Source organism: Natrix helvetica, assembly GCF_964273705.1.
Source record: "Natrix helvetica genome assembly, chromosome: 4".
NCBI classification, from domain to species: Eukaryota; Metazoa; Chordata; class Lepidosauria; order Squamata; family Natricidae; genus Natrix; species Natrix helvetica.
In genome coordinates, this window is record NC_138550.1 from 160,006,021 (window position 1) to 160,034,013 (window position 27,993).

General features: G+C 42.5%; 1 protein-coding gene across 3 annotated transcripts in view; it reads right to left on the reverse strand.

Annotated features, from left to right (window-relative positions):
• ADCY8 (adenylate cyclase 8) overlaps positions 1 to 27,993 on the reverse strand; it is a 149,413-nt gene that overhangs the window by 82,420 nt on the left and 39,000 nt on the right. For all 3 annotated transcript variants that reach the window (XM_081949855.1, XM_081949854.1, XM_081949856.1), the window contains exons 2-4: positions 5,894 to 6,043; positions 3,246 to 3,376; positions 798 to 909 (exon numbers count right to left, since the gene is read on the reverse strand). In XM_081949855.1, the coding sequence (XP_081805981.1) occupies positions 798 to 909; positions 3,246 to 3,376; positions 5,894 to 6,043 (393 nt within the window). The remainder of the gene's footprint in view (positions 1 to 797; positions 910 to 3,245; positions 3,377 to 5,893; positions 6,044 to 27,993) is intronic.

The window sequence follows — 27,993 nt, forward strand, 5'->3', positions numbered from 1 at the left end:
TCTTCTTTAAAACCAGTGTTGGAGCATTCACAACTTCTGGAGGCAAGTTGTTCCAGTGATCAATTGTTCTAACTGTCAGGATATTTCTCCTCAGTTCTAAGTTGCTTCTCTCCTTGATTGATTTCCACCCATTGCCTCTTGTTCTACCCTCAGGTGCCTTGGAGAATAGTTTGACTCCCTCTTCTTTGTGGCAGCCCCTGAGATATCGGAACACTGCTATCATGTCTCCCTTAGTCCTTCTTTCTATTAAACTAGACATACCCAGTTTCTGCAATCGTTCTTCATGTTTCAGCCTCCAGTCCCCTAATTATCTTTGTGCTCTTCCCTGCATTCTTTCTAGAGTCTCAATATCTTTTTTACATCGTGGCAACCAAAGCTGGATGCAGTATTCCAAGTGTGGTCTTGCCAAGGCATTATAAAGTGGGATTAACATTTCACATGATCTAATTTCAAGAAACATGAGATGGAAAGGAAACATTTGCTTCAAGTGAAGGAAAAGGCAATTTGGCAAGGCAAATAAATGGAAAGAATGGATAACTCAGCAAGATTAAAATCAGGGCTCTTTCAAGACTGAGCAACAACTACATACAGCCTGCCAAGCCCATGTTAGTGGTGCCTGCCTTAGACTAAAAAACTGAGATGCACTCGGAAACGAAAAGCAAAATTTTGCATTTGCCCTTGTGAGTCACAAAAGGTGCAAATCTGATTTAAGTGTCACTTTGCGTATGCATTTCTCTTTTTCCATCGTGCTTCTCTACCAAAGTTCAGGAAAAAAAGGCATCAGCAGTTGGACTCACGTGTGCTAAGCGATCGAATCTGGCAAAAAGTTCATTCAGCATCCGAACCAGCTCTTGAGCCGATAATGTTGTAGAGAGATTGGTGAATCCTTTCACATCTGCAAAAAGAATGCTGAACACAGAAAGGGGATGGACAATCAGATTAATAAGGATATAGTAGGGCAACTCAAAGAACAATGCTACATTGGGATGGATCCATGTCTGATTGATCCTGTCATATGGAAAGGAATGGAATGGAATGGAATGGAATGGAATGGAATAGAATAGAATAGAATAGAATAGAATAGAATAGAATAGAAAGAATGGAATAGAATAGAATAGAATAGAAAGAATGGAATGGAGTAGAATAGAATAGAATAGAATAGAATAGAATAGAATAGAAAGAATGGAATGGGATGGAATAGAATAGAATAGAAAGAATGGAATGGAATAGAATAGAATAGAATAGAAAGAATGGAATGGAGTAGAATGGAATAGAATAGAATAGAATGGAATGGAATATAATACAACAGAATTGAACAGAACAGAACAAGGAATATAATATAATAGAGCTTTATTGTCACTTTAAATATACATTAATTAGCATTCAGCTCGCAAAGGATAACCATTTTGCATATACACACATATATATGACACAGAGAAACAACATAGTCTAGGTTGGATGTACATATTTATATGGCAAGAAAAACAAATCTTGCAAGTTTACTAGATGGATGGCATAAGGGACAAAGCTGTTACAGAATCTGGTAGTCCTACTAGAAATACTTAGAAACCTCCTCCCAGAGGGGAGCAACAGAAATAGACCGTGAAGTGGGTGAGTGAGGTCTCTAACAATGTTTTGAGCTCTAAGCGCATTGCGCTTATAAGCAGTATCCTGAATAACAGGAAGCAAGCTTCCTATAATCTTCTCAGATGTCCTCACCACTCTCTGTATGGATTTTCTATCTGAGGCACTTAAGTCACCAAACCAAACCAAACTTTTAGTGAGTACCGTATTTTTCGGAGTATAAGACGCACCTTTTTTCCTCAAAAAGAGGCTGAAAATCTGGGTGTGTCTTATACATCAAATACAGCATTTTTTGCCTCCCGAAGCCCCACCCCCTTCACCAAAATGGCCATGCATACCCTTATGGAGGCTTTCAGGGAGCTCCTGGGGGCTGGAAAGGGCAGAAATGAGCAAAAAGCAGGCCACTTTTTTGCCCCCCACCCCACCCCCAGAAGCACTCTATTAGCCTCCATAAGCATATGAATGCAATTTTTTGACAAAAAACTGGCCCGTTTTTGTGAAAAGTGGGCCATGTTTTGCTCATTTTTGGCCCCTCCTATGAGCACTCTGCAAGCCCCATGGATTTTTTATGAAAAACAGGGCCATTTTTGTGAAAAATGGGCCCTTTTTGTGAGGTTTGCAGAGTGCAAAACTTTTTCCCCCCCTTTCGGAAAGCTCTTTAGAGCTAGAGTTAAAGTGATTGATGAGAATTATATTGATCAAGTGCTGTGCCAGCAGAAACAAAGCTGACCAAAACTGGATAGGTGGAACTGCCAGCATGGCAGTGGAAGATTGGACCATGTGATGGACTTGCGAGTGTGGGGGCAACAGCTTGAACTTTCAATTGGGTGGGGAAAACAGGGAAGCCTTCAGATTCATGTTTTCCCAGATGTGCCAACATGGTTCTCTTAATAAATTGGAACTTAGAGCAATACTTTGCCTTTGACTCTGATTTATTTTTGGATGCTATTTGGAACCCTGACTAGAAATAATGTTTGTGGCTGAAGCAAGTTTGGGGGAGATAGGAGAGAGAAAAGGGAACAGATAAGGTTCGTTTTCTCCCTTCCCTGAGCCTCCGCGTGGGCCCTGCACTTACCTCACATCCAAAATGGGCCATGTGGAGCAGTGACGTGCGGTGAGGTTTATGGCTGGTGAGGCTGGTGACGTCATCAGGAAGGCGGGGAATGGGACGTGTGCAGGAGGCTGAGGCAGCCTCAGCCTCCTGCACACGTGGTCCCATTCCCCACCTTCCTGAGTGAACATGAAGGGGAGCGTGAGCCGCGGGATCACAGAGTGCGAGCCGCGGTCCCCTTCATGTTGACTCAGGAAGGCGGGGAATGGGACCACGTGTGCCTTTTCCCTTTTTTTTTCTTTTCATGATGAGAGCGGTGAGGCTCTGCCTCCCCTGCCTCCCCTGACCGCACGTCCCTGATGTGGAGACTCTTGGGAGGGGCAGGGTGGACGGGGGCAGCCAGGGGTGGCATTTGGAGGTTCTGCAAACCAGCCATAACGTTAGCTACCTGGGCAAGCCCATAGTAGCCAACCCGTGGAAGAGAAACTCAACATTTCAGGAATGTCTCTTAACCTTCCAAACCAATGAGGAAGGAACTGACCAAAATATGAACATGCATTCAGCCGAAAAAGACAAGATTAATCTGAGGGAGAAAAAAAAGGAGAAGCACCTGACGTTTTCATAACGGTGAATATAGATCTTATGGAACTGATGTTGTAAATGTTCGTCCTCCACATTGCTCATGTCATTAATCATTTCTAGCACAACAAATCGAGGTAACACAGAGAGAACCAGCCGCTCCTGAAACAGCAAACAAAAATAAGGAGAGGAGTTAATAGTCTCTGGAATTAATGAACCAATAAAATTGCAACCAACCCAAAATTAAAAAAACAACAACCAACTTCCACCTGAAGTCTTAAACATATCTATTGATACGATATATAAATATTGGAAACTATTTATATATTTGAATCTTTCATTGGTGAAGATTCGAGTGAGCTTGGCATCTGTGTAAATTTGATAAATGAATGAATGAATTAAAATAGAAGCACATGAACAGTTCTTTTGAAATGTATTGAATTGTTTCTCTTTTCCCCTAAAAACAACTGTGCAATGGAACATTGTTTAAAAGGAGATATCTCAGACATTAGATTCCACCCCCTACCGCCCTAAAATCAACTTGCAGTGAAAAGAAATGTCAAATGTCAAAATAGCTCAGGAAACAATTTGGAATCTTCGGAACACTTGAGAGAAAGGCATGAGTTCCTGCAAGATCCATTTAAATCTTCTGCCATAGCCTCTTGAAAAAAATTAATGGATGAAACATAGGTTATCGTAGACCAGCATATTTCCTTCCTCCTTCCTGTTTCTCAGGGTCCCTCAGATTTGGTTCCAGCCACTGGAAGTTGAAGTCCTCACATCTCAAAAGTTGCTGAGGTTGAGAAACAAGACACTAGACCAGGGATGGAGAACCATTTCAGCACTGAGTGCCCAAACCAGAACAAGCCCGCATGCGCAGGCATGTGCCCACGCTGGAGCATTGGAAACCCAAAAAGCAGCCAGCCAGCACATGCTTGCCTGTTTTTGGCTGTTTGGGGGGCCATTTTCAGGCTGATTTTTGGGCCATTTTTTAGGCCAAAACAGCCCAAAAAATCGCCTGAAAATGGTCCAGAAAAAGTCCTATTTTTCAGGCCATTTTCCAGTGCTCTGGTGCCCGCGAAGACCAGCTGGTCTTGAATGGTAGAAGTCCACCATTTTGATTTCTTCCTGTTGGGAGTTTAATACTTAGTCGTAAGCACTGCTTGGTCTGCAGGCTAATTATTATTGAGCAGGTATGTGGGTTTCAATGTAGTAGACTCATCCTAAATCAGGGGTTCGGGAAATCCTCGAGCTAGGATTCTGGCTGGTTCGGTGAACCCCCAAATGCCACCCCTGGCTGGCTCCACCCACTCCTCCCCTCCCCAAGACTCTCAACACACCCCATTCATCATTCGAGGTAAGTGCAAGGCCCATACGGAGACTTGAGGAGAGTGAAAAACGGGGCTACTGGAAGTTCTGGAAATCCAGAAATAGGCCATTTGCAGCCTCCAGGGGGGCTTCCGGCGGATGGGGAAAGCAATTTTTGCCCTCCGGGAGGCTCGGGGAGGAGACCCCCTCCCGCCATGGTGCAGGAGGCAGACTAGGCCACGCCCACCATGGCCACGCCCACCCAGCAACCAGGCAGCAAACCCATTGCTGTAACTTTTGAAGCCCACCCCTGCCCTAAATTCTAGTTTTAGCGCTGCGTTCTCACAGCCTCTCTTCATAACAGCTTTCCATTATCCAATTAAAGTCTGTTTGAATCCTAATGCAGCACCTGAAACTAAGTTGACAAATGCAGGTTTGAAAGAACCCCTTTCTTCTTGTAGTTAGAAACCTATATTTCTATTGACGAAGTGTAGAAGGACTACTTTACTGAAGAGGGATGCTCAATAGGACGAATGGGATAGTAATGAGTAAGATCAATGCATAGTAGAAGATTTCCGTCCTATGTCTCTGGTTGTTAAAGCTATTTTGTATTGGTGTTGCCTTTGTCTTGTAGCTTAAAAAAAACTTAACTACACACAATTTTGGAGGAGAGAACTCACTTCACAGATCAAAGAATTTAAATCAAGATCCATTCTCTTATTCCCCCAAACTTTGCCCTGGAGTAGAACAAACTCGTATGTATGTATGTATGTATGTATGTATGTATGTATGTATGTATGTATATTGCTGTTCCTCTGGACCAGTGCTTATCATATATCCCATTCCATTGAAGGAGGAGAGAAATTAAACTTCCTGTGCTCTTCCCAAATGTTTGAATATAAATAGTTATGGATGATCTCGCCTTTTAGCTCAAAGCAAGATGACTCACACCTTTTTATCTACATATTTTCAGCCGAATGAATGACTTTGGCCACCGGTAAGCTCATAAAAGAATATTCAAGAAAAAGTACCCGTTTTCTTCTTTGGTGCTTAAGAGCTTCCTCCTTTTTTAAAAGTCATTTCTCACAGCACTAATAGCCCTTTTTGTCTTCATTCTAGGGGATTTATGTATTGTTTCCAGATTCTTCTTAGGCCTGGAACTTATTTTAAGGAGAGAAAAGCTAAGCTTCAAATAAGTGTTTTTCACTAAGATGCTTTAATCCTAAACCTGAATATTGGATGAAAATATTCAGTATTCTTAATTTTCTGCAAGAACAAAAACACTGCCAGAAGTCTTCCACTGTTGCAAAGCCAAGGTCAGAACGGGGAGTACACAGGGGAAGTTTTTCCAGGTGTTCCCTCTGGCCTTACCTGCCGCTGATTTTCGGTTTCCAGCCGCAGTCGAGCTTCTACACATCTTCGGGTTTCTAAGAAGGCTTGGCGTTGAGCTCGATCCGACAGGTAGCTAATGAAGATCCCAGCAGTATTCATGCACATAAATAAAACCGCCTGAGCTGCTGTCTGCAGGGAGAAACAGGAAATGATCGTAAATGAGAGGCCTGTATTCAAATTTAGTACATTTTTTTTCTTTTTTACGACCTGAAATCCCTTTCTGGGGATTTCCCCAATCCCTTTGGGCAGGAGTGGGATCCTATCGGTTTAACAACTGGTTCGCTGAGCGAGCCCTGACGGCTCCAGAGGGCAAAAAACAGCCCTAAGGGCAAACCGGATGTCACCATTCCCAAACTTCGGTTGCCAGTCAGTCTGTTTTTTGCCCTCTGGAGGCTTCAGGGAAGCCTCCTAAACCCTCCAGATTGCCTCTGGGGAGGGCGGAGGGGCTGTTTATGCCCTCCCCAGGCTCCTGGAGCCAGGGGAGGGCGATAAATGGGTCCATCGCACACCAAAAGCGGGGGGGGGGAGGGGGAGGACAGTGGTCACCTGCGTATGTGCATGGGGGGTCGTACGCATAGCATTATGGGTGTGGGCACACCCATGCACGAGCCCCCTGCTCTCCCCCTGCTTTTGGCAAACGATCTGAAAAAAGGCTAGCCTAATGAAAGGAACCAGGGGAGACATGGTAGCAGTGTTTCAATATTTGAGGGGAGTGAAACTATTTTCCATAGCACCAAAAGGCAACATGAGAAATCATGGATGGAAACTAACCAAGGAGAGAAGCAAACTAGAAGTAAGGAGAACTGAGAGGAATAAGCAATGGAGCAACTTGCCTTCTGAAATTGTGGATGCTCCGTCACTGGAGGCTTTCAAAAAGAGACTGGACAACCATTTATCTGAAATGGTAAAGGGTCTCCTGCTCGAGCAGGGGGTTGGACTAGAAGTCCTCTAAGGTCCTTTCCATCTCTATTAATCTCTATTCTACGTTCTAAAACCAAGTCAACATTTGGGCTACGAATAATTACATCCGGCTGGCAAGAGCAACAATGGAAATGTCACAAAATTGTCTTCTGGATTTCGATGAAAAAACACAAAGTGCTGACTCTGCGTGGAGATTAAAAAAAGAGAGAGATAAGAAGCCCTTGGAAGCATTAAACTCTCGCTGAACCACAAATGTTTGCAAGGGATGAGTCATGGCACCAGAGTCAGGACTGATTGCAAACACAATTAGCTGTTTTTAATATATTTTTATTTCATTTATTTTCACAGAACATCTTGTGACTCGCTTGGCAGTTTGGTGTAATCTAGGAGGAGAGGGATCAGGAAAAACATACATCGTACTCAGCATGGAGCTGCTGTTATCGCTGTCGGTTTATTTGGGGAAATAATGAACCCAGAATGAAATCATTCGGCAGGTTCATATTTAGGCTTTGTTGCTCAGTAGTTTTGGGGGAGGGGTGTCCAATAAGGGTTGGGGGCAGTGGTGGGTTCTGGCTGGTACGGTCCGGTACGGCTGTACTGGTAGTAGTCAGGAGCAGTGGCCACCGTACCGGTGTCAGTGGCTCTTTTGGCCCATCCGCCCGCGTTCCATACCTGTTTTTGAAATAACCGGGCCAATTGCGCATGGACACACAGTGTGCACCACCTGCGCAACCTCGGACAAGCAGCTGGGTGTTGGAGGGGTGGTGGAATGCGCATACAAGCGATGGTAAGAGCAACCCACCACCAGTTGGGGGGTATTTTTTGGCTATACAAAAGTGCACCAAAGTTGTAGTCATAGATCTTGGCCACCAAACTTAGCATTCTTGGTCATTTGGAAAATAGCAATAGCACTTAGATTTATATACCGCTTCATAGTGCGTTATAGCCCTCTCTAAGCAGTTTACAGAGTCAGCCTATTTTCCCCAAGAATCTGGGTCTTCATTTTACCCACCTTGGAAGGATGGAAGGCTGAGTCAACCTAGAGCAGTGATGGGAAAACTTTTAGGCACAAAGTGCCCAAACTGGAAGGTGTGTGTGCTTGTGTGCCAGAGCGCCAGAAACCTGATGATCAGGTGGCCGGCGTGCATGAGTGCCTTGGAAATATGACAATCAGCTGGCCAGCGTGCATGAGTGCTGGCCAGCTGGTCATCAGGTTTCCGAAGCGTGCATGCGCACCAGCCACCTGATCTGTCACGATGTTAAAAAGTTTGCTAGGCCTGAACTGCCTAAACTGACATTCAAGAGTTAAACTAAGAAAGCTTTATTGCGCAGGTCATAAAACAAAATGTTATCTGAAAGTGATTTATTGCGCACGCGTTACACATTCCAAAATTCCTCTCTTCTTTGTTCGGCAGCCAACTTTGGCAGACGTAGCTTTCATTATCAAAATGTAACCATTAGTTATTTTCTGTTTCATTTACTTTTATTATTTTATTATTAAAAGTTTGTTTATTAATTAGAATTCTTAAAGACTTTTACTTTTCTCAATATCTCAAAAGATATGCGGAAGGGAATCAGCCACGGTCCATTGATCTCAGATTTCCCAGGGCATTTTTTTCCCTGACATGATCGTCGGGTTTTTGAGGTGTGCATGCGCTCTGGCCAACTGACTGTTGGTTTTCTGAAGTGTGCATGCATGCCAGCCACCTGGTCGCCGGGTTTTTGAGGTGTGCATGCACTCCGGCCAGCTGCGTGTTGGATTTCCAAAGTGTGCATGCGCACCGGCCAGCTGATCATCGGGTTTCCAAGGCACACATGTGTGCCAGCCAGCTGAGTGTTGGATTTCCGAAGTGTGAATACGCACTGGCCAGCTGGTCATCGGGTTTCTGAGGCACACATGTGTGCCGGCCAGCTGATTGTTGGGTTTCCGAGGCACGCATGCATGCCGGTCACCTGATCATCAGACTTCTGACACTCTGGCACACATGCACACATGCCTTCCAGTTTGGACACTCTCTGCCTAAAAGGTTCGCCATCACTGCTCTAGGTTGACTCCTTCCATCCTCCCGAGGTTGGTAAAATGAGGAAACCCCATGACCAGCTGACTGAGCTGAGGCAACATACCCACAGAGATGGCTCTGTGTGCCACCTCCGGCACATGTGCCATAGGTTTGACATCACAGACCTAGAGCCACTTAGAATCGAACTGGTGGCAGTCAGCAGAGTTACCCGCAATACAGCATTCTAACTACTGTGTCACCATCAGTACAATAATGACAGTTTCTAAACGTTAAGGTTGCAAAGGTTCAAAGTAAATGGATTGAGGTCTTCTAGAGGGCTGACATGATAGCGGTGTTCTAATATCTCAGGGGTTGCCACAAAGAAGAGGAGGTCAACTTATTCTCCAAAGCACCTGAGAGCAGGACAAGAAGCAATGGGTGGAAACTAATCAAGGCGAGAAGCAACCTAGAACTAAGGAGAAATTTCCTGACTGTTACAATTAGTGGAACAATTTGCCTCTAGAAGTTGTAGATGGTCCAACATTGGAGGTTTTTAAGAAGACATTGGAGATGTGTCTGCAATGATATAGGGTTTCCTGCTTGAGCAGGGGGTTGGACTAGAAGACCTCCAAGGTCCCTTCAACTTCGTTATTCTGTTAGAATTTTGCAGGATCTGGCAAGGACATCATGATAACAGGCTCTTCGGTTTTGTACTTGGGGTACACGTCAGCATTAGAGGGACATTGTTTGCATCAGAATATCACATCAGACCTTTAATCATAGTTCCCTTTCCGTGGATATCATAATTCCCGTTGTTCAGAAATCAAATAAAATTATAAAGTATAATTTGTTTCCCAGAAGGATGATGACGTGATCCAAAATGAGAATAAATTTTTTAAAAATGAGCAAATGAAAGTCTGAAAGCAGGCATACTTGGTGCAGTCATATCAGTCTGGAGCCCTGGCAACTGCCTGGAGAAGTCCTTGCAGTTTTCATGGCAAGATTCCAGAAATACTTTGCAACTGACTCCAGCAGTGGGTTTCACATTTTGTTAACACCAGTTCGCCGCATGCACACCTTCCACGCAGGCGCCCAGCCTCAAAAACATGCCTAAACAGGCTGGCATAGAGCCGGGCAGGTGGCTGGGCCCATTCATGATTTCTGCTACCAGTTCGTGTGAATCAGTCTGAACCAGCTGAATACCATCTCTGATTGACTCTTTCCTACAGTTGAGAGAATTTATGCCTCTCTATTTCTAGTCTGGTACCTTCACCACTACACCAAACTGTCTTTAAAAATAGGCATGGCATCAGCGTTCCAAATATCATGCAGAATTAAATCCGAGTCCAAGGCAGAGCTATCCCTAAAGTTCCAATTTAATAAGACAGACATGTTGGCAACAAACTGTGGAATCCCAAATCTAAAAGCTTCCTGGGATTCCACCCAGTTGAAGGTTCATGATCTTATCCCCACACCCATAAATCCATCACATGGTCCAATCCTCTTCGGCCACGCTGGCATCTCCACCCAGCTGGTTCCGGTCAGGTGCAGAGGTGCGGAGACAAAAGATGACCTTGGGCTTCTAGAAAGGAATGACAACAACACATTCCACAATTCCACTCCTTTCTATTCCCCCCTCCCAATTACTACACTAATGAAACAGTATAGTGAAATAATAGAGAGTGTGGCAGGCCAAAGATCCTAAAAAGGAATATAACTGCAGGCCTGACACATGGGGTCCTCTAAAACCTGGAAGCTACCCTGTTTCCCTGAAAATAAGACCTTCCCCCATGATAAGCCCTATCAGGCTTTTGAGCTCATGCGCTAAAATAATCCCTCCCCCGAAAATAACCCCTCCCTGAAAATATTGCACCACAGCAGCAGCCACGAGGCGACCATGCTCGCCACTTCCTGCACCTCAAAAATAATAAGACCTCCCCGAAAATAAGGCCAAGCATTTATTTTGGGGTCAAAAGAAAATAAGACCCTGTCTTATTTTTGGGGAAACACAATAGATGAAAACACAAAACATCTTCTCTGATGGATAAATTGCCCTAAAGAACAGTCTTAAATAAAAAGCCAAAAAGATGACAATGCAATCAGATGTGGAAAATGTACAACATGCCAAAGGAACACAGAATGTAGAATAATAAAGTTGGAAGGGACCTTGGAGGTCTTCTAATCCAAACCCTGCTCAGGGAGGAAACCCTACATCACTTCAGACAAATATTTGTCCAATCTTTTTTTTTTAAAATACCTCCAGTAATGGAGCACTCACAACTGCTGAAGGCAAGCTGTTTGAATGTTCTAACTGTCAGGAAATTTCTCCTTAGTTCTAGGTCGGTTATTTTCCATCCATTGTTTCATTGTGACTGAGGAATTCTGGGAGTTGAGGGGGTAGGGTTTTGGTGGCTTAGTTGCCATCTTGCCTTTTTTTTTTACATCCCCTGTTATGGAAGGCACCCTTCATTCTGAAAGGAGCAATTGTCGAAGCACATTGTTTTGTTATGGCTGATCGGGTCCCTGATCTCAGGAAGTTGACCAATTGCAGAGACTGGATTGCAGTTCTTTACTTCAATCTCTTTACTATCTCCATTGGAGGAGGAATAGGAAGAAAGAGAAGGAGGACAATGAGGAAGAGATGGTGGTGGTGGTGGTGGAGGAGGAGGACAAGAGGGAGGGAAGGAAGGAAGGAAGGGAAGGGAAGGGAAGGGAAGGGAAGGGAAGGGAAGGGAAGGAAGGAAGGAAGGAAGGAAGGAAGGAAGGAAGGAAGGAAGGAAGTTCCAGAATGCAAAAATAGCTGGAGACCTACCGGTATATGAGTCAACATTCCCATCACCGAGTCCCCTCATATTTTCACCTTCCTATATTCTCCATCCCCTCAAAAATGTTGTCAAACTACAACAATGTCTCAATGCCTCTCTTACAAACGTTGAACTTCTCATTCAAGGTTGTGTGAGATGTTGGTGAAACATTAGCCCCCTTTGGAGCATTCAGGATACCATTCAAAGTTCAAAACATTGTTGCAGGTGTTCATATCTGCCATATTTCTGACTCCAGTAAAGCAAAATGAACATAAGGTGCTCACCTACCAATATGGTAGATTGGCGAAGGACCGGAAAAACTTTTTCGCCTCGGGTGCCAAAAACACACGCACATGCTCTATTGCTCACTCGTGGGCCCACCCCTATAAATTAATGGCCCCCACACCATGCCCCCTGCGCATGCGTGCGTGACCCCTCCCCGCTGCTCCACGCATGCGCACACAGCTTTCTTGGAGCCTGGGGAGGGCGAAAATGGCCTCTCCTGCCCACTGGAGGTCCCCCGGAGGCTGAAAACAGCCTGTTTTCCAACTTCCAGTGGGGTCAGTAGGTCTGTTTTTGAAGTCTCCGGAGGGCAAAAAATGGCCCAACATGCAAATTGGAAGTTTGGGAATGGACGTCTGAGTTGCCCATTGGGTTGTTTTTCTCCCTCTGGAGCAGTGGTGGGTTTCAGGAGGTACGCCCCGGTATGGGCGTACCAGAGCCTGCCCGGAGCACTGGGTACCGTTCTGGTACGGTGCTCCGGAGGGCCCATCTACCCGCCCTCGCTCCTTACCTGTCCTTTAAAGCCTTTGGCGTTTCTGCACACACGCGTGGCCCGTACACCGCCTGCGCAATGCTCCGCCGATCAGCTGGAGCATCACATAGGCTTGCAGAGACGTCGCTGGAAGGTAAGACGCATGTGCGCACTGCACACATGTGTGTGCGCACCACACACATTCATGTGGAGGATGCCGGGCCCCGTTGCAAATGTACTGGTTGCAATGGAATCTGGAACCCACTACTGCTCCGGAGGCTTCAGGAGGCTTCCCTGAAGTTCTGTTCCTGAACTTCTGGTTTGCGCGTTAGGCGGTTTTTCACCCTCCGGAGACTTCAGGGAAGCCTCCGGAGGGCGAAAAATGGCCAAAAACTAAGGCCGAAAATCAGCTGGCCAGTGTGCACATTTGCGCTGTAGCTGACAGGGCAATGACTCATTCTGCCCTCAGAAATGGCTCTGCATGCCACCTGTGGCATGCATGCCATAGGTTCACCATCACGGGTATAGTGCATGCACACACACACACACACACACAAACACACACACACAAACACACAGAGTGTTCTTAGGAGACAAACTTTATAACCACCGTTAATGTATTTATGACAGAACAGAGAAGACAAACCCTGTTTGCCATTTTGTCAAGCTTTCAGTGTGATAACCTGAGTCTGGAATAGTGTTGCGGGAAGAATAGATAAGCAATTCATATAACGTAGAAGTAGCCTCTCATAGCAGGGAAAACATTAAAATGGGTGAAAACCTGAGAGAAAGTTGGAGAGATGTGGATGTTGGAGAAGGGAAAGAAGACCGGACGGAAGATGGCTAGCTGGCAAGCAAAGGGAGAATTAAGTACTCTTGGTTGCTAAAGGAATGCAGGCTTCAGGGTGACTCAGAATAAGCAAAAAAGAATCAGCAAGAAGACAACACGGTGTGGAATCTGATCAGTGGTGGGATTCAGCCAGTTCGCACCACTTCGGGAGAACCTGTTGTTAACTTTCTGAGCAGTTTGGTGAACTGGTTTTTGGAAGAAATCATTAGGGCAGAGAACCGGTTGTTAAATTATTTGAATCTCACCACTGGATCTGACTTTCCTGTGCAGATTCTCAAAGACTAAAAAAGAGACCCAAAGAGAAAGAAGAAAAATCTAAGTTTTGCCTCAAAAAGTACTCAAAAAGATTGCCATCTAAGTTTGAAATGATCTTGAGTAACTCCTATGGAAAATTCAGTGGCAATTACTTTTCATGAGACTGGAGGCTCACAACTGTCCGTTTAGCAGAAGCAGTATGATTGTCGACAGACAATTAGTCCCCTGAACTCTTAGAGCAGTTAGCTCATTAAGTAATTTTCTACACTCCGCTCTTCTTTAAAGCCAGATGCCCAGCACTGGAGTTTATTTATACCCATTAGCTGAATCTCCTTTGCTTTGGTATCTGTTAGGAAAAGCCAGGCTTTCAATCAAACATTGTCTTTTCCCCTTGATTGATTGATTATGTGCCACCAAGAACTCTTGGCTCTTTTTACTCTTGCTACGCTAAGAATAAAGGGAAAGAAAGAAAGAAAAGAAAAGAAATGAAAAGAAAGTCAAGAAACACTTTGAAAGCTATATTCTTCCAGCTCTATTCTGACTCTATGTGCCACCAAGAACTCTTGGCTCTTTTTACTCTTGCTACACTAAGAATAAAAGGAAAGAAAGAAAGAAAGAAAGAAAGAAAGAAAGAAAGAAAGAAAGAAAGAAAGAAAGAAAGAAAGAAAGAAAAGAAAAGAAAAGAAAAGAAAAGAAAATCAAGAAACACTTTGAAAGCTATATTCTTCCAGCTCTATTCTGACTCTATTCTGCGATCAAGAACTCTTGGCTCTTCTTATTCTTGCTGTGCTAAGAATAAAGGCAAATAAATAAATAAATAAGTAAATAAGTAAATAAGTAAATAAATAAATAAATAAATAAATAAATAAATAAATAAATAAATAAATAAATAAATAATAAATAATAAACAAACAAACAAACAAACAAACAAATAATAAATAAATAAATAATTAATAAATAAAGAAGAAAGAAAGAAAGAAAGAAAGAAAGAAAGTCAAGAAACACTTGAAAGCTACATTCTTCCAGATCTATTCTGATTCTATTCTGCGACCAAGAACTCTTGGCTCTTTTTACTCTTGCTACACTAAGAATAAAGGCAAAGAAAGAAAGAAAGAAAGAAAGAAAGAAAGAAAGAAAGAAAGAAAGAAAGAAAGAAAGAAAGAAAGAAAGAAAGTCAAGAAACACTTTGAAAGCTATATTCTTCCAGCTCTGATTCTGTTTTGTCGTCTTGATCTGAAATCTCACAACAGGGTCTTACTGTATATGGGTCTCAACAAATACTGCAAAGTCACCCACTTGTTTTCTGTACTACACAGTTGGATGCTGGCAATGAAAATTTGGTTTTAGATTTGCTATTTACACGAGTGGTGCGGTGACCTAGAGGTGGAGCTCTCGCCTCACAATCAGAAGGTTGTGAGTTCGATCCTAGGTAGAGGCAGATATTTCTCTCTCTGGGCACAATAAGAATATATCTGCTGAACAAAACTCCACACTGGCGACAGGAAGGGCTTCCAGCCAGTAAACACCCAGCTCCATTCAGTTGCTCAGACTCCACCCCGCAAGGGATTATGGGGTCCTTAAAAGAAGAAGATTTGCTGTTTATACAACAATGGAAAAGAGTGAAAATTGGGACAATCCAGCCAAAGGAGGATTATCAGATGGATTCTACCATCATCCGTGCCTAGCCTTCCAGTTTTGAAAATGATCACGTTCAGAATGTGTAAGTAGCATTGTTTGGTCGTAGATTTTGAAAGAGGTTGAGACTCTAGAAAAATTCCAGAGAAGAACAATAGAGGATTGGAGATGAAAACATATGAAGAACGGTTGTTGTCTAATTTAAGGGAAGGAAGGAACTAAGGGTGACATGATAGCAGTGTTCCTATATCTGATGGGCCCCCACAAAGAAGCGGGAGTCAACCTATTCTCCAAAACACCTAACGGTAGGACAAGAAGCAATGGATGGAAATTAATTAAGAAGAGAAGCAACTTAGAACTAAGCATACATTTCCTTTATATATTGGTTTGATAAGAGGAAATTTGATATAAATTGCAAATGGTGACTATGAAAGGAGGTTTAGAAACTCTGTTATTAAATATAACCAATTTTTTATGTAGAACGTGTTATAAAGACGTAATGTTACTGGGTGATGTTGGGAAGAGCTAGCGGAATGGCATTATGTGGTTTTGCTTTAAATTTGTAATATTTTATACAAAAGGACGTAAAAACAATTATAGTCAAATGAAGGTTGAGGTATCATTATATATATATATACACAAACACACATACATACTTGATTTAAAATATATGATTTGATATGAATTGTAGCTGATTACTGTGGAAGGGATGCACGGAAGTTTTGTAACCAATCGACACACTTTCTACAATTTGTAATGGAAGATGGTTTTGTGTGGGGGGGGGGGTTGTGTGTGTATTTTGTCTGTTTGTGTTTATTCAAAAACAATTCTTTTTTAAAAAAAGAACTAAGAATAAATTTCCTGATGGTGAGAACAATGAATCAGTGAATAGGCTTGCCTTCAAAACTTGTGGGTACTTCATCACCGGAGTTTTTTTTTTTTTTTAAAAAAAGAGATCTGTCTAAAATAGTATAGGTTTTCCTGCTTGAGCAGGGGGTGGACTAGAAGGCCTCCAAGGTCCCTTCCAACTCTGTTATTCTGCTATTCTGAATTTACACAATTATAATCCCAACATGTATGTTAAGAGTCCCAGATTAGGATAAAGTAGGCTGGTGTACAGAAATGCATTCCCCCCTACATACTTGCAAGCAATTTCCATTTTAATTCCTTCCCGTTTTATTATAGCAAACCGATCTAACCCTGACCTGCTTCTGCCTTCACGGGGGGGGGGAGGAGGGGGCTTTTCCCATTCTCCCAAGTTCAACAAGCATCAAATTCATTAATGTAATGTTTCCTTGTGGGATTTGTTCCCCTATGTATATAAAACAATTATTCCAGATGACTGTATGAAATAATTTGGCAAAGTGCTTTAGAGATTTTGGAGATTGAAACACACACACACACACACACACACACACACACACACACACACCAAAAGCCCTTTAATAGACCGGGTAAAGCAGGTTGGAACAATGGGATTGTTATCCCAATCACTCCTGGGATTATTCCGTTATATCACGTTCCAATTTTTACACTCCTTGTTATATCTAAAATGGGATCACCAACTGTAATCTCTCTGACATCTTGCCTGAATGCCTCTTCTGCCAGGCCCAGCCCGAAAGTGCACAGATAAATATTAACTTGCTTCTTTCCCTCTAATTTAGTGCTCTGACATATGTATGGAGTTATATAGGAGTTATAAATAATTCTTTATGACAACATGTCTGAGATTCTGCTCTGCATGTATAATGGAAGAGAAGAAAGGCAGAAAGAGAGAAAGCAGACTGAAAAACCCGTAAAGTTGGCTTCTGAACACTCATATTTTTAGAATGGAATGGAACAGAATAGAATAGAATAGGGAAGAAGGAAGGAGAATAGGATAGGATAGGATAGGATAGGATAGAATAGGAGAATGGAAGAAGGAAGGAGAATAGAATAAGAATAGAATAAAGTAGAGTAGAGTAGAGTAGAGTAGAGTAGAGTAGAGTGGAGTGGAGTGGAGTGGAGTGGAGTAGAGTAGAGTAGAGTAGAGTAGAAAATATGGAATGGAATGGAGAGTAGAGTAGAGTAAAGTAGGGTAGGGTAGAATAGAATAGAATAGAATAGAATAGAATAGAATAGAGTAGAGTAGAGTAGAGTAGAGTAGAGTAGAGTAGAATAGAATAGAATAGAATAGAATAGAAAATATGAAATGGAATGGAATGGAGAGTAGAGTATAGTAGAAAATATGGAATAGAATGGAATGGAATAGAATATGGAATGGAATGGAATGGAGAGTAGAGTAGCATAGAGTAGAGTAGGGTAGAGTAGGGTAGGATAGAGTAGGGTAGGATAGAGTAGAATAGAATAGAATAGAAAATATGGAATGGAGAGGAGAGGAGAGGAGAGCAGAGCAGAGCAGAGCAGAGTAGAGTAGAGTAGAGTAGAGTAGAGTAGAGTACAGAGAGGAGGGAAGAAGGATGGATAGGACAGGATAGGATAGAATGGGAGGGGAGGGGAGAGGAGAGATGAAATGAGAAGAGAATATTTTATATTGGCCAAGTGTGATTGGGCACAGAAAGAATTTGTCAGTGCATACGCACTCAGTGTACATACAAGCGACAAAGTGATAAATCATAAGATACAAGTAGAAATCAACAGACAAGCAGAGAGTCATAAGATACCAATAGGAGTAGGTAACAGGAAACACGAGAAGGATAATAGTAATATAGCCCCACTATAAGATTCAGATATCCCTATGCATAAGATGGAACTATGGGAATTAGGTGTTTAGCAGACTGATGACGGGAGGGGGGGCGCCTTTGTATCTAGTTGTTTTGGCATGCAGTGCCCAACAGGGGAATCATAAGGAAAGGAATTGAAAAAAATATATGTCCAGGATGTGACGGGTTTGTAGATATTTTCTCAGCCGTCTTTCTGTCTTGTATACAAGTCCTCAATGGAAGGCGGCTGGTTGCAATTCTTTTTTTCTGCAGTCCTAGCTATATGTTGAAGTCCAAGTCTGTTGAGCTGCTGTACCAAACCAGGCAGTTATAGATGATTATGTTTATAGATGATTTCCAACCATCAAGGGTGGGGGTGTCAAACTGGATTTCTTCGAGGGCTGGGTGAGCATTGTACTTCTCCTTTGTGGGCCAGAGGGTGGGGGAGAGGATAGATGGCCCATTTTGGATGCGAGGTAAGTGCAGGGCCCGTGCAGAGGCTCGGGGAGGGGAAAAACAGGCCCCCTGGTAGTTCCGGAAGGGCATCTGGCGCCTGGGGGAAGCAGTTTTTGGCCTCCCTGTGACTTGAGAAAAGGATCCAGAGCCTGGGGAAGACAAAAATGCCCCTCCCTACCGTCTTGCAGGAGCCACGCCCACCCAGTCACATGACCCCCCCAAGCCATGCCAACCAAGCCATGCCCATAGAACCAGTAGTAAAAAAAAAATAGATTTCACCACTGCCGACTAGGCCACGCCCACCATGGCTACGCCCACCCACCAACTGAGCAGACAACCCATCGCTGAAATTTTTGAAGCCCACCCCTGCAAGGACCCCAAAATTTCGCGTTATTTGCAGTTCTGAAATGCTGACCAGCAACGATTTGTCTTTCCTTCTTGATATTTTGTTCTACCAAACCATCTCAATACCACGCCTGTTCTATATTCTCAAAATCCATCGGTTCAATTTCTACCCCTTTTAGCCAAATTCAGATACCTAATCCTATTTGGTCATAAACGTGAGGCGATGTAATCAGTTTGCAAACACTGGTCTTCTTTTCTCCAGAGAACCCACAGAAACTAAACAGATCAATTACAGTAAGTCACATTATCAATTTTCCAGAGGCGAAGAGGACCAAGCTCTCTCTTTTTGGAATCCACATAGAAACTCAAAGAGGAATTCAATCAAATTTATATTTACAAGATAACCTTCACAGGATGACTTTGAAGCACTTAACAAAGTCAATATTAAACAAAACCCACCATCTCCGTGGTCAACGCAGTAAGGATAAGTCAAATAAGTCAAACGGGGCAAGATAATTTCACATTTGGAAATGGATTTTAATTCAAGCGTAATTCATTTTTTATCTGCAACCTGTCATAGGGAATGTGGCAAGAGTTTTGCTAGATGACATTACAATATGTATTTTAATCACTCAGAAAGCAGCCAGTTTCTGGCAAGAAGGAGAGAGGCTATTCATACGCTAGTCGTAAAAAAGAGCAAGATTAAAAACAGGGATGTGAGAACTCTTTTTCTTAAGGCACTGCCCTTCTCCCACCTCCCCAATGGAACGGTGATTTTTTTCAGACCTGGGAAAGTGAAAAAAGAACATTGACTGCCTCTTTCCTGATTTAGAAAAAACATTGGATCAAATGACAAAGGCATGAATTATGGGACTTTTGAGCCAAGACTGATTGAGTAACAAACAGATTCTGTGGCTAAGTAAAATGGAGTTTTGCTCCATTTTACGACATGTGCTGCAGTTGTTGAGTGAATCACTGCAGTTGGTACCATATTTTTCGGAGTATAAGATGCACCTTTTCCCCCAAAAAAAGGTGAAAATCTAGGTGCGTCTTATACACTAAATACAGCATTTTTTGGCCTCCCAGGGCAAAAAGAACCATTTTTGCTCATTCCCGCTCCCCCCAGCCCCCAGGACCACTCTACAAGCCTCCCAAAGCCTCTGCATGCCCTTCCCCCCCTTTTTTGCAAAAAATGAGGCATGCAGAGGATTTGGGATGCCTGCAGAGTGCAAAACCCTTTTTAAAATTTCCCTCTTCAAAATCATGGTACGTCTTTTACTCCGGTGCATCTTATAGTCCTAAAAATACGGTAAGTTAGTAACATGGTTGTTGAGTGAATCTGGCTTCTGCATCAACTATGCTTGTCAGAAGATCTCAAAAGGGGATTCCATGACCCTGGGACATTGCAACTGTCCTCATTTTGACAATTTGGAGCATGTGACCATAGGGATGCTGCAATGGCCGTAATTTGAAAAATAGTCATAAGTACTTTTTTCAGTTGTAACTTTTGTGTATGCAAAAAAGAGCAACCAAGATGATTAGGAGACTGGAGGCTAAAACATATGAAGAATGGTTACAGGAACTGAAGAGAAAGACTAGGGGAGACATGATAGCTGTGTTCCAATATTTGAGGAGCTGCCACAGAGAAGAAGGGCGTCAAGCTATTTTCCAAGGCACCCGAAGGCCAGTCAAGGAATAATAGATGAAAACTGATCAAGGAGAGATTCAACCTAAAAATAAAGATAATTTTTCTGACAGTGAGAACACTCAATCAATAGAAGAGCTTGCCTTTAGAAGTTGTGGGAGCTTCATCACTGGAAGCTTTCAAGAAGAGACTGGACTGCCATTTGTCAGAAATAGTATAGGGTCTCCTGCTTGGGTGGAGGGTTGGACTAGATGACCTACAAGATCCCTACAACTCTGTTATTCTATTCTGTGAAACTTTGAAAGGTTATTAAACAAACCATGGAAAGAACTACCTGTATGGATGGTACCTAACCTAACAGACGATCTCACCAAGCAGTTACATGTTAAACAGCTGAGCTTTGTGGCACCCCTAAAAGCAGGGGCCTAAATAGTTGTGGGATTCAAATATTTTTACTACTGGTTCTGTGGTGTGGCTTTGTGGGTGTGCCATGGCTTGGTGGGCATGGCTTCGTGAGCGTGGCAAGAGAAGGACACTGTAAAACCTCCATTCCCTCCCCACACCAGGGAAAGGATACTGTAAAATTTCCATTCTCTCCCCACTCCATGGGAAGGATACTGTAAAATCTCCATTCTCTCCCCTCTCCAGGGAAAGGATACTGTAAAATTTCCATTCTCTCCCCTCTCCAGGGGAAGGTTACTGTAAAATCTCCATTCTCTCCCCACTCCATGGGAAGGATACTGTAAAATCTCCATTCTCTCCCCTCTCCAGGGGAAGGATACTGTAAAATCTCCATTCTCTCCCCACTCCAGGGGAAGGATACTGTAAAATTTCCATCCTCTCCCCACTCCATGGGAAGGATACTGTAAAATCTCCATTCCCTTCCCACTCCAGGGGAAGGATACTGTAAAATCTCCATTCCCTCCCCACTGCAGGGGAAGGTTACTGCAAAATCCCCATTCCCTCCCCACTCCAGGGAAAGGATACTGTAAAATCCCCATTTCCTCCCGATCAGCTGGGACTTGGGAGGCAGAGAATAGATGGGGTTGGGGCCAGCCAGTGGTGGTGTTTACCAGTTCTCTGAACTTCTCAAAATTTCCACTACCGGTTCTCCACAACTGATCAGAACCTGTTGAATACCACCCCTGGGCCTAAAGCTGGACCTCACCCTTCCACCCAACCCCAACAACAACACCTGTATGAGGAGGCCATAAGGTCCCAAAGGAAAAGAGCAAGTAAAAACAGTCCCATCTACTCCCAACCGCATGTAACCAGTCCACATAATCAAAACAAATGTTTTGACTGAGAAAATAGAGTTACATAAAATGATAAAAAGCCGGAACAAGTAGATAAAATCGTAGATTGTTTATTATTAAAGAGGAGAAAATGGATGCAGAAATTTTAGGCATGCAAATGTTGGTGGAAACTGTCACAGCATCACCCAAGGCAGAGCAATAAATATATTTTTTTTCCAGAAACTCAGCCAGCACTGTTAGAAGTCTCAAGGACAAATCTTGGAGCCCTCCTGATCTTCTTTATTAGAGACTTAATGGCTGATACAAGAGACTCTGATAAAGAAGATGAGCAGTCAACTTCCCTTTCTTTATAATTGTTTGTGTTTAAATCTTAATGCTGGCTTTTGTTCCTCAGTTTTACATATGGATGATGAATGAACTGTGATTTGTTAGTTTGCCGGTAAGGCAGGGATCGGATTGAAACATTTTAGCAAGAGGTTCTCTGCCTGGGTGGGCTGGCCTTGGTGAACGTGGCCTACTCAGCCTCCTGCACTGTGGTGGTAGTGGGAGGGGCATTTTTGCCCTCCCCAGGCTCTGGAGGCCTTCCTCGAGCCTCTGGGAGGGTAAAAATGACATCCCCTCCTCCAGAATCAGGAAACTGGCCAGTTTCTGGACTTCCGGAATTTCCAGGAGGGCCTTTTTTTCCCTCCCCAGGCTCCAGAGATGTTTATTGAGCCTCCGGGAGGGCAAAAACAGCCTCCCATGGGCTCCGGAATCCCTCTGGAGGCCAGAAATGGGCCTGTTTCCAGACTTCTAGAACTTTCAGGAGGCCTATTTTTCACTCTCTCAGAGCCTCTGTGCGCGTCCTGCATTTAACTGGCATCCAAAACGGGCTGCGTGGAGACTCCTGGGAGGGTGGGTGGGGCCAGCAAGTCCTTGGAACTACCAGTTCAGTGAACCAGGTGTAAAATTAGCATCCGGTTCACCCGAACTGGTCCGAACCAGCTGAATCCCACCTCTGCTGTAATGTCTTAATGTTCTTGGCTTGTTTTCTTGGTTCAGCCCTCACCAAAGGGTAACGGCGCACATGTCATTTATCACATGGTCTAAAATAGGAATCCAGAAACTCTTCAGGTCATCGGCCCTTTCATGAAGTTTCAGATTGTTCCCTGATCCCCAAAGATTGTTGATATAAAAATAATTTAATACAATAATACAATAATACAATACAATAGCAGAGTTGGAAGGGACCTTGGAGGTCTTCTAGTCCAACCCCCTGCCTAGGCAGGATACCCTATACCATTTCAGACAAATGGCTATCCAACATCTTCTTAAAGACTTCCAGTGTTGGGGCATTCACAACTTCTGGAGGCAAGTGGTTCCACTGATTAATTGTTCTAACTGTCAGGAAATTTCTCCTCAGTAGTATTTATTAAATACTTCTTTAATGAATAGTACTGTGAATAATACTAAAAAGAAATGGCAGTACCTAGAGTCAGCAGAAGAGAAGAGAATCAATCAAAATAGAGCTGGAAGGGACCTTGAAGGTCTTCTAGTCCAACCTTCTGCTCAAGCAGGAGACTCTATACCAGCGGTGTTAAAGTCAAGGCCCGGAGGTCTGGATCTGGCTGGCGGGGTGCTTAGATCTAGCTCACAAGGCCTCCCTGGAAACAATGAAGGACCGGTCCATGGTGCTTCTGCCATAGAAAACAGGCTCCTGGACTCTGTTTTCGGCTGCAACGGTCTCCTACAACCCCCTGCCGGTGAAATTGGAGTTGGGGGAAGGTTGCAGGCCTCTCCTTGATCTGCAGTGGTGCAGTGGTTAGAGTGCAGTACTGCAGGCTACTTCTGCTGCCTGCCAGCTGCCTGTAATTTATCAGTTCAAATTTCCCCAGGCTCAAGGTTGACTCAGCCTTCCATTTTTCCAAGGTCAGTAAAATGAGGACTCAAATTGTTGGGGGCAAGATGCTGACTCTGTAAACCATTTACAGAGGGCTGTAAAACCCTATGAAGTGGTATATAAGTCTAAGTGCTATTGCTATTGTTTCTTCTCCTGCCTTCAGTATTTTGATAATAGGTTCACCCCCTCCACTTTGTGACTACCTCTCAAATACTGGAATACTGCTATCATCTCCCCCTTAGACTTTCTTTTCTCTCCAGTAACCAAACCCAATCATGCAACCGTTGTTCATATGTTTTAGTCTCCAGGCCTCTAATCATCTTAGTTGAAAGAACTGGAGAAAATCACAAAATATAAATACCTGAAAATACTAGAACAACAGTGTCAAACGAAAGCCAAGGGTGATTTGTGCCTTGGCTGCAATTCCAAAATATCTGGTTAAATTACTTGAACGCCATCGGCATTGACAAAACCACCACCTGTCAATTGCAAAAGGCAGCTTTCTTTCGAACAGATCATATCTTGCAATGATACATTTAGCACCATCAAACAACATCTGGCTATCTCAGGTCCTTGAGAAGGACTCAAAACATGAACCAAAATGGCAAATAGTCTAAATATCTGGCTGACTGTGTGAATAATAATAATAATAATAATAATAATAATAATAATAATAATAATAATAATAACAACAACAACAACAACAACAACAACAACAACAACAACAACAACAAAAAACTGGTGGGAACATAAGCCTGAAAAAGTCACAAAAATCAGATGGTCAACCAGCCCCCAAAGGCTGTGAATCTCACCAAAGATGATGATGATGATGATGATGATGATGATGATAATAATAATAATAATAATAATAATAATAATAATAATAATAATAATAATAATAATAATAATAATAATAATAATAAAAACTGGTGGGAACATAAGCCTCAAAAAGTCACCGTAAATCAGATGGTCAAGATCCTGTGGGATTTTAGTATACAAACAGACAAAATACTGGCGCATAACACACAAGACATCACACTGGTTGAGAAAAATAAGGTTACAATCATAGACATCGCAATACCAGGTGATAGCAGGGTCGACGAGAAGGAACATGAAAAAAATAGCGAAATACCAGGACCTAAAAATTGAAATTCAACGATTATGGCACAAAACAGCAGTGGTAATTCCAGTGGTAATCGGCACACTGGGTGCTATTCCAAAAGCACTGGAATTACATTTAAAACAGTTAAAACAAAATCACCATCAGTCAAATGCAAAAAGCTGCACTGCTTGGATCTGCATGTATATTACAAAAATACGTTATGACGTCCTAGGCCCATGGGTGGGGCCCAACTAGTAATCAATGCCAAATCCGGTGAAACAACTGGCCGCTGTGATACAATTGTATAATAGTAATAATAGTAATAATAGTAATAATAGTAATAATAGTAATAATAGTAATAATAGTAATAATGGTAATAATAGTAATAATAGTAATAATAGTAATAATAGTAATAATAGTAATAATAATAATAATAACAACAACAACAATAACAACAACAACAACAACAACCTCCTCCAAGGAGCTTTACCTTGTCGTGGTGGAGGGGCTTGCACGCTCTAGTGATCCTAAGGGCTATGCTGAACAGGTGCAACCATATCAGACAGGTCTTAGGTGAAAGGCCAGACAAAATTTGCTCCACAACCCATTCAAACATGGTGAATACAAGAAAAATGAAATTTATGCCAGCTGAACCATCGCCCGCATTAACAAGGGTTCCATTGGATGCTATGGCTCCTGGGCATTCTGCATAAAATGAGCTACAGGGCTCAGCTCCCTCTGCTAGGCAACCAGGGCATGGAGCTGACAAGCTACTGGAAGAAAAAGCGAAAAAACGAAAAATCTGGACTAGGGAAGAAAACACCTCTATTATGGAAGCTTACTATCAGTCTGAGCCAGAAAAACGTGGATTTCAAAAACGAATGTATCAGATTTGGAAGGTGACCCACACGGACTGTGATATCAGTGAACAAAGGCTAATGGACCAACGACGTGTAATTCTGAGCCACAAATTTTTCACTACAGCAGAATTAACAGGAATCGAAGAGAAAGCAACTAATGGTCTGAGTATACCAACAAAGAAGAGTAACATCAAGAATGATTTGCAGACTCAAAAACAAACTGAGGAAGAAAGGGAGGAAGAGGCTGCTGAAATGGATGAAGATAAAGAACAAGGAAGCACTGAAGAGCAAGCACCAACAGATAGTGCTCAATTAGCTGAGAAAATAAAGCATCAAATGGAAGATGCTGAAAGAACACAAAGCTGAACCAAGTGAACCGGAAAGAATTGAGAAATGTACTAAAAAAAGTCAATGAAGCTGTGCAAACCATTCGAACCACTACATTAGTTGAAACAAACCAGCTGATGTATGCAGCAGCCTTCATAACCACCAAAGAATTGGGTTTGAAAATACAAAGGAACCAAAGAGGCAAGAAGAGGAAGCCTAAGTGGAAAATTCGGTTGGAATTGAAGATCCAAAAATTTTGTGGAGACTTGAGCAACTTGAAGAACCCAAGGCAAGGTCAGCTAAAGAACAACAAGGTCAAAAGCAGCCTGGAAGCAGGCTGGATTTGGAGAATAAGGAGATTGTGGTAGTAATTGAAGAACTGAAGCAGAGGGTTGTTGCCGTTGTTGAAAAGATTAAACGGTATGAAAATCGAGTAACTCAGTTCAAGGAAAACTCACAGTTCAGAGCCAATCAGCACCAGTTTTATATGAGCTTAGAAATTGGAGATAGAGTAACAACAAATGAAAAGCCTGATAAAGAGAAAGCTCTGAAATTCTGGAAGAATTTGTGGGGAAACAACAAGAAGCACAACAGAAATGCAAAATGGATCAAACACATTGAGGATTCTATTAATGTGCATAAAATGGAAGATGTGAAAATAACAAAAGAAATGGTGCAAAGGCAGTCAAGAAAAGTGAAGAATTGGAGTGCACCTGGACCAGATAAGCTACATGGTTTCTGGCTAAAGGCACAAGTATGCACAAAAGATTGGAAGCCCAAATGAACCAGATCTTTAAAACACCTGAAAATGATGAATGGATGACAACTGGAAGGACATTTTTGATCCAAAAAGATAAAGAAAAAGGAAAGGACCCCAGAAACTATAGGCCAATCATCTGTTTGCCAACAACACACAAGCTCCTTACTGGTATCATTGCAAACCAAATATACGGTAACTTGGAAAGAAATGACGTGCTTCCTGTAGAACAGAAAGGATGCTGCAAAAATTCAAGAGGAACAAAGGACCAACTGCTCCTTGACAAGCTAATCCTAAAGAATTCAAAGAAAAGACGAACCAATCTGTTCATGGCTTGGATAGACTATAAGAAAGTGTTTGATTCAGTTCCCCACAGCTGGATCAAGAAATGCCTGAAAATCTTTGGCATCAGCAGCAACATACAAAAATTATGGAAACTTCAATGAATCTCTGGAAAACGAAGCTTATGGCTAATGGAGAAGAACTGGGTGTAGTTGAAATTAAACAAGGCATTTTCCAGGGTGATTCCCTTTCACCCCTACTTTTTATACTCTCAATGCTACCACTGACAACCATTTTGAAGAAGGTGAACTGTGGATACGAGCTTGCAAAGAAAGGACTGAAAATTTCACATGGATGATTTGAAGTTGTTTGGTAAAAGAAAAGCTGAACTGAATTTATTAATTGAAAGCACAAAAGAATTTAGCCAAGACATTGGTATGCAGTTTGGAATTGACAAATGTGCAACAATGGCAACCAAAGCAGGCAAAGTCATAGAAGATGATGGAATACAACTTGAGAATGAAGAAATGCTAAAGGCAGTAAAACTAGAAGAAGGCTACAAGTACTTGGGGATTTTAGAGGCCTCTGACTTAATGCATAATAAAGTCAAGGAATTAACCTCCACCAAGTACATTTGACGAATTCACATGATATTAAAGTCCAAACTGAGTGGAGGAAACATCATTAAAGCCATAAATACCTGGGCTATACCTGTAATTCGATACTCTGCAGGAATAATTGACTGGACCCAGATGGAGTTGGACAATCTGGACAGAAAAACAAGGAAGCTTATGACAATGAATCATGCTTTGCACCCTAAAAGCGATGTTGACCGATTATATCTACCAAGAGCAGAGGGTGGTCGAGGACTCCTACAAGTAAAGCAGACTGTGGAAGAAGAAAGACACAGCTTGAATGATTACATCCAGAAAAGTGAAGAACCAATGATTAAGGAAGTAAATAAAGGAGGCCTTTTGAAGACAACTAAGATAAAAGCTGAATATAAGAAAGAAGTAATTGAGAAGCGAGCTGAAAATTGGAAAAACAAAGCTATGCATGGCCAATACTTGAAAAGAATTGAAGGCAAAGCTGACCAAAAACTAACTTGGAACTGGTTAAGATCAAGAGTACTGAAAAAAGAAACAGAAGGCTTTATTTTGGCGGCTCAAGAACAAGCCTTAGCCACAAACTGCATGAAGGCAAAAATTCAACATGTTACCACCAACAGCAAATGTCGCCTCTGTAATGA